Source organism: Phallusia mammillata, chromosome 7 (genome assembly GCF_965637545.1).
Source record: "Phallusia mammillata chromosome 7, kaPhaMamm4.hap1.1, whole genome shotgun sequence".
Classification (NCBI taxonomy): Eukaryota; Metazoa; Chordata; class Ascidiacea; order Phlebobranchia; family Ascidiidae; genus Phallusia; species Phallusia mammillata.
Window position 1 is genome coordinate 10,229,005 of NC_137258.1, and position 12,525 is coordinate 10,241,529.

Genomic DNA, 12,525 nt, shown 5'->3' on the forward strand with positions numbered 1-12,525 from the left:
TGTAAAAAAGTTTGGTGACCCCTACTTTATGTGAAAGAAACAACTTCAAATAGATATAGACAGTAACCATAAAAGTTAATACAACGGTAAAGGATGGTTCGTGAATCTGTTTCCTCAGTTGTAGACAAGCATTAAAATTGATTTTGCATTGCCAACTAAAGAAAAACTTTAACTAACCGAAACCTTACACACGCGCTTGCCGGCAGTTATAAGGCACGTGTCCCGCAAGCGATTTCTGTTTAAATCTATGTCAAAATTAAGTCAGAATTTTGTGCAACTGTCAGCTTCCATGTTGAAATCTTCCTACATGTTGTTGTAGTTTGGACATATTAAAATAAACATGTTTATTCAAATATAACGCTCTATTGACAAATAAATAACAGGCAGATTACAACATGTCATCATCACAACAGGTTTTGAACTACATAAACAGTGGCAATATATCACGCAGTGCAAATAAACGAGTTAAGTCATAATAATCAGACTTTCTTAGTTACTTTTACTCAAATACTTGTCCTTATCGGAGTTCTTGCGTCTTCTTCGTGCCGCCCAAATAACAAAGCAAAACATAAGTGCAAGAAAAATTGACCCGATTACCGCGTATGCAATAGCCACATCTGATACTGGCTCGTGTATTGATGTAACAGAAGTAGTGGTTGTTCCATTTCCCGCACTCGTGCTAACAGTAGTGACCGTGGCAGATGTTGTAACTGTTCCATCAGCTCCTACTGCGAGGCTGTAGTTAAATTGCCCTTCCCCAGTGAGAAGTGCGTAGGAACCGAGGAGAGTTGAGCTAAAGGCTTCAGTAAAGTTGGTCAAAACAAGCGAACCACTTGTACTATCCACTGACACTAAGTTGTCATAGAACAGCGATTGTGTGGTGCCGTCGCCCCTGTATGTGAACACGCCGGCCGTGGAGAGATATGCCACCGTGATTGAGCTTTCTAAGGGTTGCAAACGAGTTGAGTAAATGATGAAGTCCCCAGATGGAAGGCGCCAAATAAACCCAGGATCACCACTAGGTGGTGTATTAACTGGAAATGTGGCCGGTGTGTCGTAGGGTGACTGAATTTGTTGCAGTTGCTGAAGCTGGACAAGATAAAAAAAAAAGCGTTTTCAAAACACAGACATATAACTAGTTGGATAGATTCACATGATTAGGTGAAATCTAATTGAAAACAGATTTATTTACCAAAAAAGGCTTTTTTGGTGAATTCGTAGCGTGATACATTTTAATTTGTTTACCTCCGTGGAGTTGTAGAAAAAGAGAAACGTGGATCTCGTGTCGCTCCCCAATGGATTTGTTGCGGTACAAACGTAGTAACCAGTTTCGTTTGCGACACGCCCGTCCATATGCAATGTTCCTCCAGATGTCACTATCATACTTCCAAAACTATAAAAAAGTTACAATTGCGTAATTTGTGCAAGAACTCGGCCGAATGGTCCAGGACGCCTGACATATATACAGTCATTAAAAAATCTGATCGGGATTTGTCCTCTGGAGCGTCCTGGGTTTGAACTTCATTAAAAAAATTAAAAAAAATGCGTAAATCTTGCTTTTGTAAATTGAACAATTTCAAGATGACTGTGCAGACAAAATTTAAACTGAACCACCAAACGTATTGGGCACGTTCCAATAAGAGTTTCATCAACCCTTGGCTAGGATTGTACAGCCCTAGTATACTAATTAAAATTACACGTTTACCCAAATATAAAGTGAAACCAAGTAAATAAAACCATGTACTTGCTGGTGTCGTAGTCGTTTCCGAATGGATCGGCCCACTGATATGTAGAATAAGGATATGAGTTGGCCCCGCAAGGGACGTTGTCTGTATTTCTCACTTTGAAAACGGCCGCGTCATTGAAGCGAACTATAATCGGGGGGTATCGCACCACGAGTGTTACAGATATGAAGGCTGTTTCGCCCGCTGCATTTTCGGCATTGCAGTAGTATGACCCTCCCATATTTGCCGTAATAGATGTGATATTAAGAGACCCTGCATGCAAAAAGAGCATTTAAACTTCTAATATGTCGAATAGAAACATAAAATGGCAAATAATAATATGTTTAGATGCGAAAGTATTTTATCTTATTGAAAACTTGTAAAGCTGCAATACAGCTGTAACAAAATTTAAACATGGATGAATAATAAACTAAATCCGATTTTAGCCGTAAATAACCTCAAAGAGTGGAAGATTTTATGTACTGATATTTTGTGTGTGCGATGTTATGCATAACAGCCATTTTAGCACCTAAAAGACGATTTTCTGAAACCTTCATTCTGCTATAAAATAGCTTCAATTTTTGTACGTTACAAAGCTAATTTCTGTTGTTTTGGTTCACTTTACCTGTAGTCTGGTTGAAAAGGTATTGGTTGTTGCTAAATATGGTGGAACCAGCTGGTGTAGTCCAAACAACTGTTGGGTTAAATGAACCCACTGCAACACACTCAAAGTAAAGATCACTTCCAACATCCGCTGTTACCGTGAGGTTGGGTGTCACGATTGCCAGTGGCACAATCACAGTAGCTATAAAAACAAAACAATGGTCAGATTTCAGAAATCCACCATTTTAACACCATGGATCAGCAAATAGCAGTAGCTACATTTGTGGACAACTCATAAATTGACCAGAGTAAAAAATATCTTTGTACTCACTTTCTCGTCTACAATTTAAACAAAAAAGAACGGTTCTTATTAAAACCACTGCCACCCATATTTATTTTCAACTATGTGACACATAAGTGACTTGCGGACAAAAATCTTGTAACAAAAACCTTTCCCGCCGTTGCAACCATTACACCATATGTGCATTGTTGCGTCACAACTGGCCATCTTGTATGTGTCCCATTTTAACTGTTTACTTTGTACCAGGGCTGCCACTCCTTGGGATTTTTCCCAAGATCTTGGGATTTCAGTGCTGAGCTTGGGATCTTGGGAAAAACGTTTTAAACCTTGGGATTTTTTGAAATTATCGGTTTAATACGTATAAGATTCAATTATTACTATTGTTGCAAACAAAAATGATCCGTTTGCAAAAATCATCTTTTTATTTAACGATTTGCATAACAGTGCTTCATCAATTTTGTGTTCGAAGATGTGTAAGTTGATTGAAATTTCCTGTCAAAACTAGTGAGTCAGGCCAGTACAACAGGCTTTTCGATGTATCATGTACCAGTTAAAAAATATAGACAAAATATTTTTTTTGACCGCTCCTATTCTGCCAGTCGAGAGACTGAAAGGTAGAATTAGCAGCAATGCTTGAATTCTACAAGTCTGTTCAATTAAGTTTGAGTGTTAGCTTGCAAATGTGTATTAACAGTGTCTGTTGGAGTACCCAGCGCTTCCATGTAAAACCGCATCCACATCTTGCAATCAGCTGTGTTATGATTAAATAATGTGGTGGATGTGAACCAATCTGCATTCACTCGGACTCAGTTAGAAAGTCTACTAACAGTCAACCTCACGTCATTCTCACAATTTAATACATTTCGATAAGTGGCGCAAAGGGCACGAACAACTATTAAAAGCGGTACATCTCCCCAAAATACTGACGGTTAGGGCTGTTTCGGTTGTTGAGGTAGAGGTATCTTTAAAAATCCAAAAAATAAACAAACTTATTTTCAAAACAAGTTTCTAATGATTTTATATTAAAACTTACTTCACAACGCCAACCTTTACTTTTCCAAAGAAACTTCGGCTAAATGAGGAGGTATAGGTCTGGCCAAGCAATTTTATTTGACACAAAGATATCTAATTTACTTGTAGCCACAGTTGTTGTGGTCGTAGTTGTAGTAAAACAATCGGGGTCAGGAATCCATGTTCCGGAAGGTCCAAGTGTTTTGTCTGCTTCGGCTGCGGGAGTAGCACACACACCACCAGACACAGCTGAACTAAATTCTTGTTGGAGCCATCCCAGCGCACAATCGCATATAAGTGGATTGCCAGTTAACACCGCACTCCTGTTAAAAAGTGTCACTTGTTAATAATTTGACTTTCCGGTACCTTATTTTTTTGCCTCATAAAAAACACCTGTCGTGTGTTTTTACCTCTTCTCAACAAGTGATTACTCTTTACAATAATGAAGATTGTCCATACTCACATTAAAAACAGACGAATCCGGTTAATCGCATAATCCGTTTAATTGCATCGCAATTACAAATCCCAAACCGTCGCCCATCGTTTGTTAAGAAACTCGTCCGGTTAATCGCATACCGGTTTATCGCATAAACCGGATATTCGCATCGATTTTCAACGAAATATGCGATTAACCGGATTGATGATCTCTATGTGAACGTCGAACAGACCGAGTTTTTCGAATAAAATACGACTATATGATAGTAAAATCCTCCGGAGGTAATGTACGCGAAAAAGACGTAGATGCATGTTTGCATTCTACACCAAATATCGCATCTAACGTTGAAAATGAAACGTCTCGACCATAACATATTTTTGAAAAGTTGTTAGGAGATTAAATCGGCGTTCAGTTTACCGCTGTGTGATAACTAGGAATCGTTACCTCAAAGCCGTGCACATTTTTCCTTTATTGTTGGCTTATCTAATCGCCAATAGTGACATAACAAGCGTTTAAAAGAGTTCAGCACGTTAAAATTACGAAACTGGTGTTCCGGCAAAGACGCTGATTGTAATTTCTTACTATGTTCGAACTGCACCAAATTCGAAGTATTAAACGGTATTGAAATTTGAAAAATGTTAAATGTAAAACAAATGGTTAAAAATGTTCTTCTGTTATTGTTCATGACCCTCAAGACACGTAATGGTTGTAAAAAATGTTAGATCGCAAGTAATCACACTATGTTGTTTAGATTCACGTGATTGGTAACATGCGAATGATTGACCTTGCGCAACTTATCAGGTGGATCACCGATTAAGAAAGGCATTTATTCCTCTAGTATTTGTTGCTGGTATAAATTTTTGAAGCAACGATCACACGTTGATCCCGTGACAGGCACGCTAATGTTGCAGCTGCAGTTTTGCTGAGTAAGCTAGAAAGTAGTGCCAAGTCTTTATAGGTTTTGCAAAAATCAATTATTCTTTTTGTCAATTGGATAACGGGTTATAATATAAACGGATGCAGCTCCTCTTAGCGCCCTTGCTCTGTAGAATGTGCCAAAGTTGTAAGTTTGACCCTGTTTCGGTCGTGTACTTTCGGGTTTGGGCTTGCTTACAAATCTACACAGCGCTTTGCCGCTTAACGCGTTGGTTTGAACTACAAAACGAAATAGGTCAGAAACAATTTTACGTGTATATTAAGCGAGAGGCCTATATAAGGGAAACTACCCAAAACAAGACTAAAACGTCATAAACCGTCGTCATAGGGAAGTTCCTAAATTTAAATGTTGGGTCCCTTGGCTACCATGCGATTTAACATATATTTTCAAATAAACCTGACTACAAGAGAAAGCACAAATCAAACGAACTGCGGCGTGTGCGCCAATTAAAGACTGTGTGTGCGTTGCTTCTGTTTCTTCAACACACTTGGGCGATTGTACAATAGCTACGACAGTTAAGCATGACGTCATGTATTGCGCTGAGAGCAGCAATTTTTTCAATTCGGCAACAAAAGAGAGAAAATACTGCTCCGTTGCCATAGTTGAGCGTCACTGCAACTTAGTTTTAGCTGGGAAAGCGAAAATGAGCAGTTTTGTTAACGACGTGTACTGTTTACGTAGCAACTGGATTATCGCATAATCCGGTTAATCGCATCAAATGCCCTTGGCAAATTGATGATGCGATTAACCGGATTCGTCTGTACTACTAAAAGGAGGTACACAGAAATGTGTGTCCTATCTCATTACTTTTTGTATTGGCAACTCACGTTAACGTTTCATTCATCGGCTGAAACAGACCATCGCCCAGAGTTGTCAAACTATTTCCACTCAAATCCAAAGTCTGGAGGCTGCTGAAGTGTGTGAATGACGCAACACTGATGCTTGTCAATTGATTTTGTGCAAAACTGATTGAAGTTAATGCAGTAAGCGACGTTTCAGAAAGTTGAACGCTTATTTGCTGGAGAGAGTTGCTGCTTAAATCCAAGCTAGTCAACGCCGGTAAGCCTGACAAACAGCCTGTAACAACAGAGGCTATTGCGTTGTTTTGAAGGTTAACCACTGCCATGGCGGGTTGCTCAGCAAAGGTAAGGGCCTCGCTTAATCCTGTGATAAGGTTGTTGCTGAGATCCAAAGTATGTAAGCTTGATAACCCAGCCAACGCCGATTTAGGGACCAATGTTAGTCGATTTTGTTGGAAGGTTAGAGTAGTTAGAGACGTTGTGCTCGTAAATGCCCCTGCCTGCACTGTGTGGATTCGGTTCATGCTAAAGTCGAGACTGGAGATAACTGCAAGACTATCAAAAGCCGCAGCTTCGATAACCTCCAAAGTGTTGTTATCGACGTTAATTTCTTCAACGCGTTCCAAAGTTTTAAAAGCACCAGCTGGAATTGTTGTCAGCAAATTGTGTGAGAGGTGGACAGTCTAAAAAATAGCATTATCCTAAAAAGAATTGCCTATGTTGTTGGAATACGGCGTTAAGATTGCAAGAACCAACTTCAGTCTAGTCAAAAGGGAAAACTGTAGTCTTTCTTGTCATGCCAAATGTTGACTTATTTTTTTTTTAGGGCCCAAGGTTAGGGACTCTGACTCAAACATATTTTTACGGTCTCCTCTATGGTGGATAAAACACATTATATGATTATGTCGTGTCACGTCGAAAGACACAAATATTGTTCTGTAATACAACGTGGCGTCTAATACAACATTCCACTTAAAGACGAAATCTCTATCCCCTGAAATTTCTGAAAAGAATTAAGCAATCGAAACTTACTCTGAGTTGTAGTAAGCTGGCAAACGAATCGGAAGTTAAAGAAGCAATAACATTTCGACGTAGATCGATTGTTCTGATGTCAAAACAATCAAAGAAAGCATTTGCATCCACACTTGTTATTTGGTTGTCGCTGAATATCAGTTCTGAATAAATAAATAAAAAACCTTTAGCCACGTGGTAAGTGGTCATATATGAGGTTTGACCTTAAACAACACAATTGGTTCCATCGAAACTAGACGTTGCCAATACACATTACAATTTATATATATATATATATATATATATATATATACATATAACTTATTATATAGGCCTATTCCCCCAATATCATGAGGTTTTTGGCGAATGGGGTGTAATAGTGCGGACCAATATATATGTATATTTTTGCATTGGGCAAAATAGAGGATTTCAGACTTAGGAGGTATTAATAATGTACAATTGGTCACATTTTCGCGCCACACAACACCAACCTTGTACGCCAGCCGGAGAGCCTGAGCTACTTGCAAATGCGTTGGACGGAATCGAAGTAAACTGGTTAAACGAGAAATCAGCTGTTATAAGTTTGGTCATATCGAATATAACCCAATTTCCCAGGGATGAGAGGGAGTTTTGTTGAAGGTGTAGTGTTGTCAAGTCCTGTGAAAACATAAAAAAAAATAAACAAAACATGAAAATAAAACAACACAAAATAATTCAATTGTCATTCTGTTAAGATTCTCGGTCACACAACCAATCTACTTTGCTGCCAGACAATAGAGGGTTATGTATTTTGGTAAAACATGCACATTATTTGTACAGTCGGCCCGACGTTCTGTTTGGGTGTCCTGGAAAACGTAAGAACAGAGAACATTTGTTCCATGCAGGAAAGTATCTTAAATTTTACCAATTTGCATTGTCGATCATACGGAGAACGACAAAGATTAATTTTACTTTATCGTCTTCTGCAAACTAGTTATGCGACAAAGAAATGGTGGATTTGCAACACTGACCGTCAATTGATTGAAGCCGAACAATTGAACTTCGTTGATCTGGTTCTGTCGTAGATCCAACGTCCGCAAGTCACTTAAACCGAAAAACATCCCTGATTCAACCGTTGCGAGTTGGTTGGAAGAAAGATCGAGAAATCGCAGTGATGTCACTTCCCCAAGTGCCCGATTGGAGTTTTGCATTATTGAAGTAATTTCGTTGCCACGAAAGTTCATCGTCTGTAAAAGAGTTATATGTACAAAATACACAAAAGCGATAGGTGTTTTTTGTATGGTAAAACAAACGAAGATACGTTTCGCGTTTGACTCAGTAGTACTTTTTTCATTTTGCCTGTTTTACTTACGATAATATTTGGCATGTTAGAAAATGTTCCAGGTGTAAGAATAGAGATTCTGTTTGATTGAAAGTCAAGTTCTTCAATATTTGCAAGTCCAGTAAAAACACCAGATGGAATTGTCGTCAGAGAGTTGGTATTGAGGTTAATCTAAAAACATGAATAAATGCGTTTAGTAGAAAATGTGAAATGCCAGAAAAGGAGCTATTTCGTTCAATGGGCCATTTGCTTTTGGTTTTGCGATTGCCTAATATATGTAAACGACTGTTACATTTTATATATACCCTGTCTGACATTTTACGCCATTTGGAAAGAGTACAATTGAACGATCTAAGCGTTTAACGATTTCTTTACTTCATCCCTAAACCAGAAATCGGTGCAAACTGGTAAAGAAAACTCACATCAGATAAATTTTTATAAATACCTATAAAAATTTATTAGGATAAGGTTAGGAACCAAGTTAGTTTTTGGGGTTCCCATGACGCTTCTGGGGACGAATCCCGATCATGGTTTTTACTTTTTATGTCTGTATATGGGTCGGGCGCACCGCACCATTCGACCGAGTTTATGCCACTACCAAGTTTTTCAGTCAGTTTTAATGTTATTTATTTTTTGCGCCACCTATATCGGTATTTAGCAAACCTTGTCTGATTTGAGTTGTCTCGTTATAGTACATTTTCTGTGCAAAATTAGTTGCCAATGAGATGCATAGGACGTTATTAGAAACCTTACCACACGCAGAGCAGTCATATGCGTAAATGATCCGGCCTCGATCGTCGTTATGGCATTCTCGTTGATGTTTAAAATTTCTAAAGCCGTCAATCCATTCAACGTGTTTTGGGCAACAGAAACCATTCGATTACTTGCCAACGCTGCGTCAAAAATAACGACTGATATATCTTACAGTAGGGAGATCAAAGGTTAATTTTGCTTACTAAATGTTACCACTGAAGACAAATCAGCAAACGAATTATCCGCGATGTCTGCGATAAGGTTGGTCGAGAGATCAAGTTCGACAAGATTGGTAAGAGATGCAAAGTGGCCAGTAGTAATTGCAGTGAGAGAGTTTGACGTCAGCTTCAACTAAATTCAAAATAATTATTTAACATACTAGTAGGGCCAATAATTTCTGCAAAACTTTAATCGCTTGTATCAAATTACATAGGTTTAGATACGGAATTGTTTACAAATTACGTCCTTTTTTGCGCAAAACTCTTCATACCGTTTGTAAAGCTGTCAGTCCGTTAAAAACATTATTTGGAAGGGTTGAGATGGTATTTGAAGCGAGGTTCAAATCAGTGAGAGCTGTAAGACCGTTAAATGCCCCATCTTCGACTGTTTCAACACCAGCATTTTCCAAGGATAAGGATCTAAAAGGAAATTAAGTTAAGTACAGGTCAAAATACTAAGATAGATCTTGTGCTCTTCCATTACTGCACATAGCGCCTAAAACGAATTTCAATTTATGAACCCACTGATTTGTTTGCGCCACCTAGCGTATCAAAAAAGTTTTTTCTTCTACAAAGGGAATTAAATGTGAGTAAAACTTCTTCTTACCTGTAAATACTTAACTTTAGTTCATGAAACACAAAAATAGTCTAATGACAAATGTAGAGGCCCACACACCTTGAGTAAGTGCTAGTTTTTGAAAAGTAACTTGCACAAAACTTCATTTTTTGCCGCATGCAAAGTTCACATTTGATACTAATACAAAACAAAGTACTTACTGAAGGGCAGTCAACGAAGAAAACATATCAACAGTAAGAGTTGCGAGTGCGTTTCCTTGCAGCATAAGATGCGTTGTGTCTGTAGGTATGCCTGACGGTAGGGACACCAGTGCAAGGCTTTGGCAACTGACAGTGGTTGCTAGGCACGAGCAACTTGCAGGACAACCCGTGCTTAGATGTAAGAGGCTTGTCATGAAAACCACAGCAAGAAACACGCGTTTGACGCAAACATGAACCATTGTTTAGGGTTAGTTTCTTGTCGGCTGGGAAGGTAACAATAAACAATTGGACGTAATCGTCTATAACAGTGGTTCTTAACCGGTGCGAAATTTCCCACTAGTGGGAAATTTAATGGTTTTAGAGGGAAATTATGTGAATCAGAAGTCACCAAACTCGGGTAGAGCTACTAACACTGAGCTTGGGCTGGCCCCCGCTCTGGGAATTTCTGGTAAGTGGCGCTAAGGAGCATAGGCGTTTATGGTGCTGTTACAGCAGTTTGGGTTTATGGTAAGAATAATTGCTGAGTCAGCACCATAAACGCCTATGCTCCTTAGCGCCACCTACCAGAAATTCCCAGAGCGGGGGCCAGCCCAAGCTCAGTGTTAGTAGTTCTACCCCAAACTCGGGCCCGTGGGTTGAAATTAACCATTGAAAGTTAATTTAATACAATATTTTCCGCAACAACATGTAAGATCAACTACATCTAGTTTTGCGAGGCGCATAAAAATCCAAACATCGTTTGTTACGTCACAGACATTACTAAAAGTATCAATGACTTTGTTATTGTTCGCGAATAAATGCATTTGATCTGTTGATTGTGATGCAATAAATGACTAATGCAGTGGTTCCCAAACTATGCGCCGCGGCACACTTGTGTGCCGCGAGATGTCATTAAGTGTGCCGCAAAAAATATTGAAAATAAAAATCAATCAAGTAGAGTAGTAGTACCAGGTGCTTAGACCACTAGGCCAACATGCTCCACGTCTCTGAAATGTTCAACTAGGCTATTTAACTATGAGAGTGACCTATATAGCGGCTTTATGACCTCATAGTTAGTGCCTTTGTCAGCTAAAAAAATTATTCAAATGTTTGAAGTGCGCCAAATAATTTTTGTTTTTTCTAAAATGCGCCTTAAAAGAAAAAAGTTTGGGAGCCACTGGACTAATGCAAGCACCTGAGATTTTTCAAAATTCCACATGATATTACTTTCTCAAGAAATCACTAATCAAACTAAATAAAATCGCAGTATACCTTTAAGGTCCCGACCAAATAGCTTCACAAAATTATTTCGATTAAAGAATAATTTTTTGTTAATGTTTGGCACAAAACATTATTATAAAAATAACAGAGGGGGGAATTTGAACTTGGTGATTGACTTTAATGGGAAACCGCACCAAAAAGGTTAAGAACCACTGGTCTATAACTATCACGAATAGATAAATCTATCTAATTTTTCTGGTGGTATACACTGACACGAGTCTTTTTACCAGAAAACCCTCAGAGAAAAACGTGGTCTCACCTTAATTAAGAAGTGACAATCCTAAACAAAAGTTTGCGATTTTAAAAGTAACTGGAACAGTCTGTCTGGCACAAAGTCAAGTATAAATTTAAAGCTCGAAGCACTAAATTGTGAAAAATAATATTCCATTTTGCATTAAGTTACAACCACATGTTAAAATGACCGTAACCCCATCAAAAATGTAAAACCCTCGCACTAGGACCGAACTATAGCCTCGTAAAATTGCCCAACCATGTAGCAACACCTAAAGGTTACGTCTAAACAGAAACCATCACCAACACAGACCTTTGAAACAGTAGACATTCAGATTTTTCGAAAAGACACCACATGCCTCTCAGTGAAACACAACTGTTTGTATCATAAAGAAGATTTGTGTGCGGTGTGTGTATGTACGTTGAGAGAATTGCTTAAAAAGGTGACGAGGTTAAAACAACGGACACTGGAGACAAGTAAAGGTAGATGAAAACGACACCATGAGGTATCCCTCAAACATCCGACGAACAATGCGCTAAAGTAAATGTTATCTTAAACTGATATTTGATACTATTTTATTACCAGAAGCGTTTCAGACGATTCTGACTCAATACTACAAAGCGGTTGAACAAATTGAAAAAACGGTTTTGTTGGCCAGATAAAAGAAAAGCAGTTTACCGTTTAAAAATATATTTAATTCTAAACTTGGTTAGCTTCGCAGCAAAAAAATAAATAACCTGACTTTATGTCAGTGCATGTCCGCATTGTCAGTATTGGCCCTTTTGAACGCTCTGGTCTAGCAACTATTATTATCTTACCGAAGAATAGTGGCCTACTTTAAACGGATTTTTTAAAACGATTTTTAAGAGCCATAAATGGAACTTAAAAATCTTGAATTCACGTGCACTGCGTTTCATTTCGTCAGACGATTCAGCTTTCTTACAACCTTTTCTGGGTGAATCACTTTGCTGTCTTACTGCCCATTGACTGTCAGATCCAAGCACTGCCTAAGTGGGCTGTTTTGGAGATTAACGTATGACCTGTTACCCCTTCAAGGGTGACAAGAATAACTGCCATGCAGTTCCGATCTGCATACATGGCAACTTACGTCATTCCAACGTTTCTCAAAACCAATCGCATT

General features: G+C 38.6%; 1 protein-coding gene across 1 annotated transcript; it reads right to left on the bottom strand.

Annotated features, from left to right (window-relative positions):
• Positions 1 to 329: 329 nt before the first annotated feature.
• Positions 330 to 10,275, bottom strand: LOC145239172 (uncharacterized). The gene is made up of 14 exons (XM_080102462.1): positions 9,893 to 10,275; positions 9,388 to 9,535; positions 9,101 to 9,248; positions 8,898 to 9,037; positions 8,175 to 8,315; positions 7,834 to 8,049; positions 7,315 to 7,480; positions 6,845 to 6,987; positions 5,840 to 6,495; positions 3,763 to 3,962; positions 2,350 to 2,529; positions 1,745 to 1,997; positions 1,246 to 1,393; positions 330 to 1,089 (listed from the first exon to the last, which is right to left on the bottom strand). Exons 1-14 carry the CDS (start codon positions 10,129 to 10,131, stop codon positions 490 to 492), a joined length of 3,378 nt encoding a protein of 1,125 aa, XP_079958588.1. The 5' UTR covers positions 10,132 to 10,275; the 3' UTR covers positions 330 to 489.
• Positions 10,276 to 12,525: the final 2,250 nt, after the last annotated feature.

Bases quoted from the DNA above. Each gene is read 5' to 3' on its own strand.
- LOC145239172 (XM_080102462.1), bottom strand. From the start codon at position 10,131: ATGGTTCATGTTTGCGTCAAACGCGTGTTTCTTGCTGTGGTTTTCATG. The intron at 2,530-3,762 runs GTAAATTAGATA...TTGTTTTTATAG, and splicing joins CACAACAACTGTGGCTACAA to CTACTGTGATTGTGCCACTG. The intron at 1,394-1,744 runs GTACATGGTTTT...ACTTTTTTATAG, and splicing joins AACGACTACGACACCAGCAA to TTTTGGAAGTATGATAGTGA.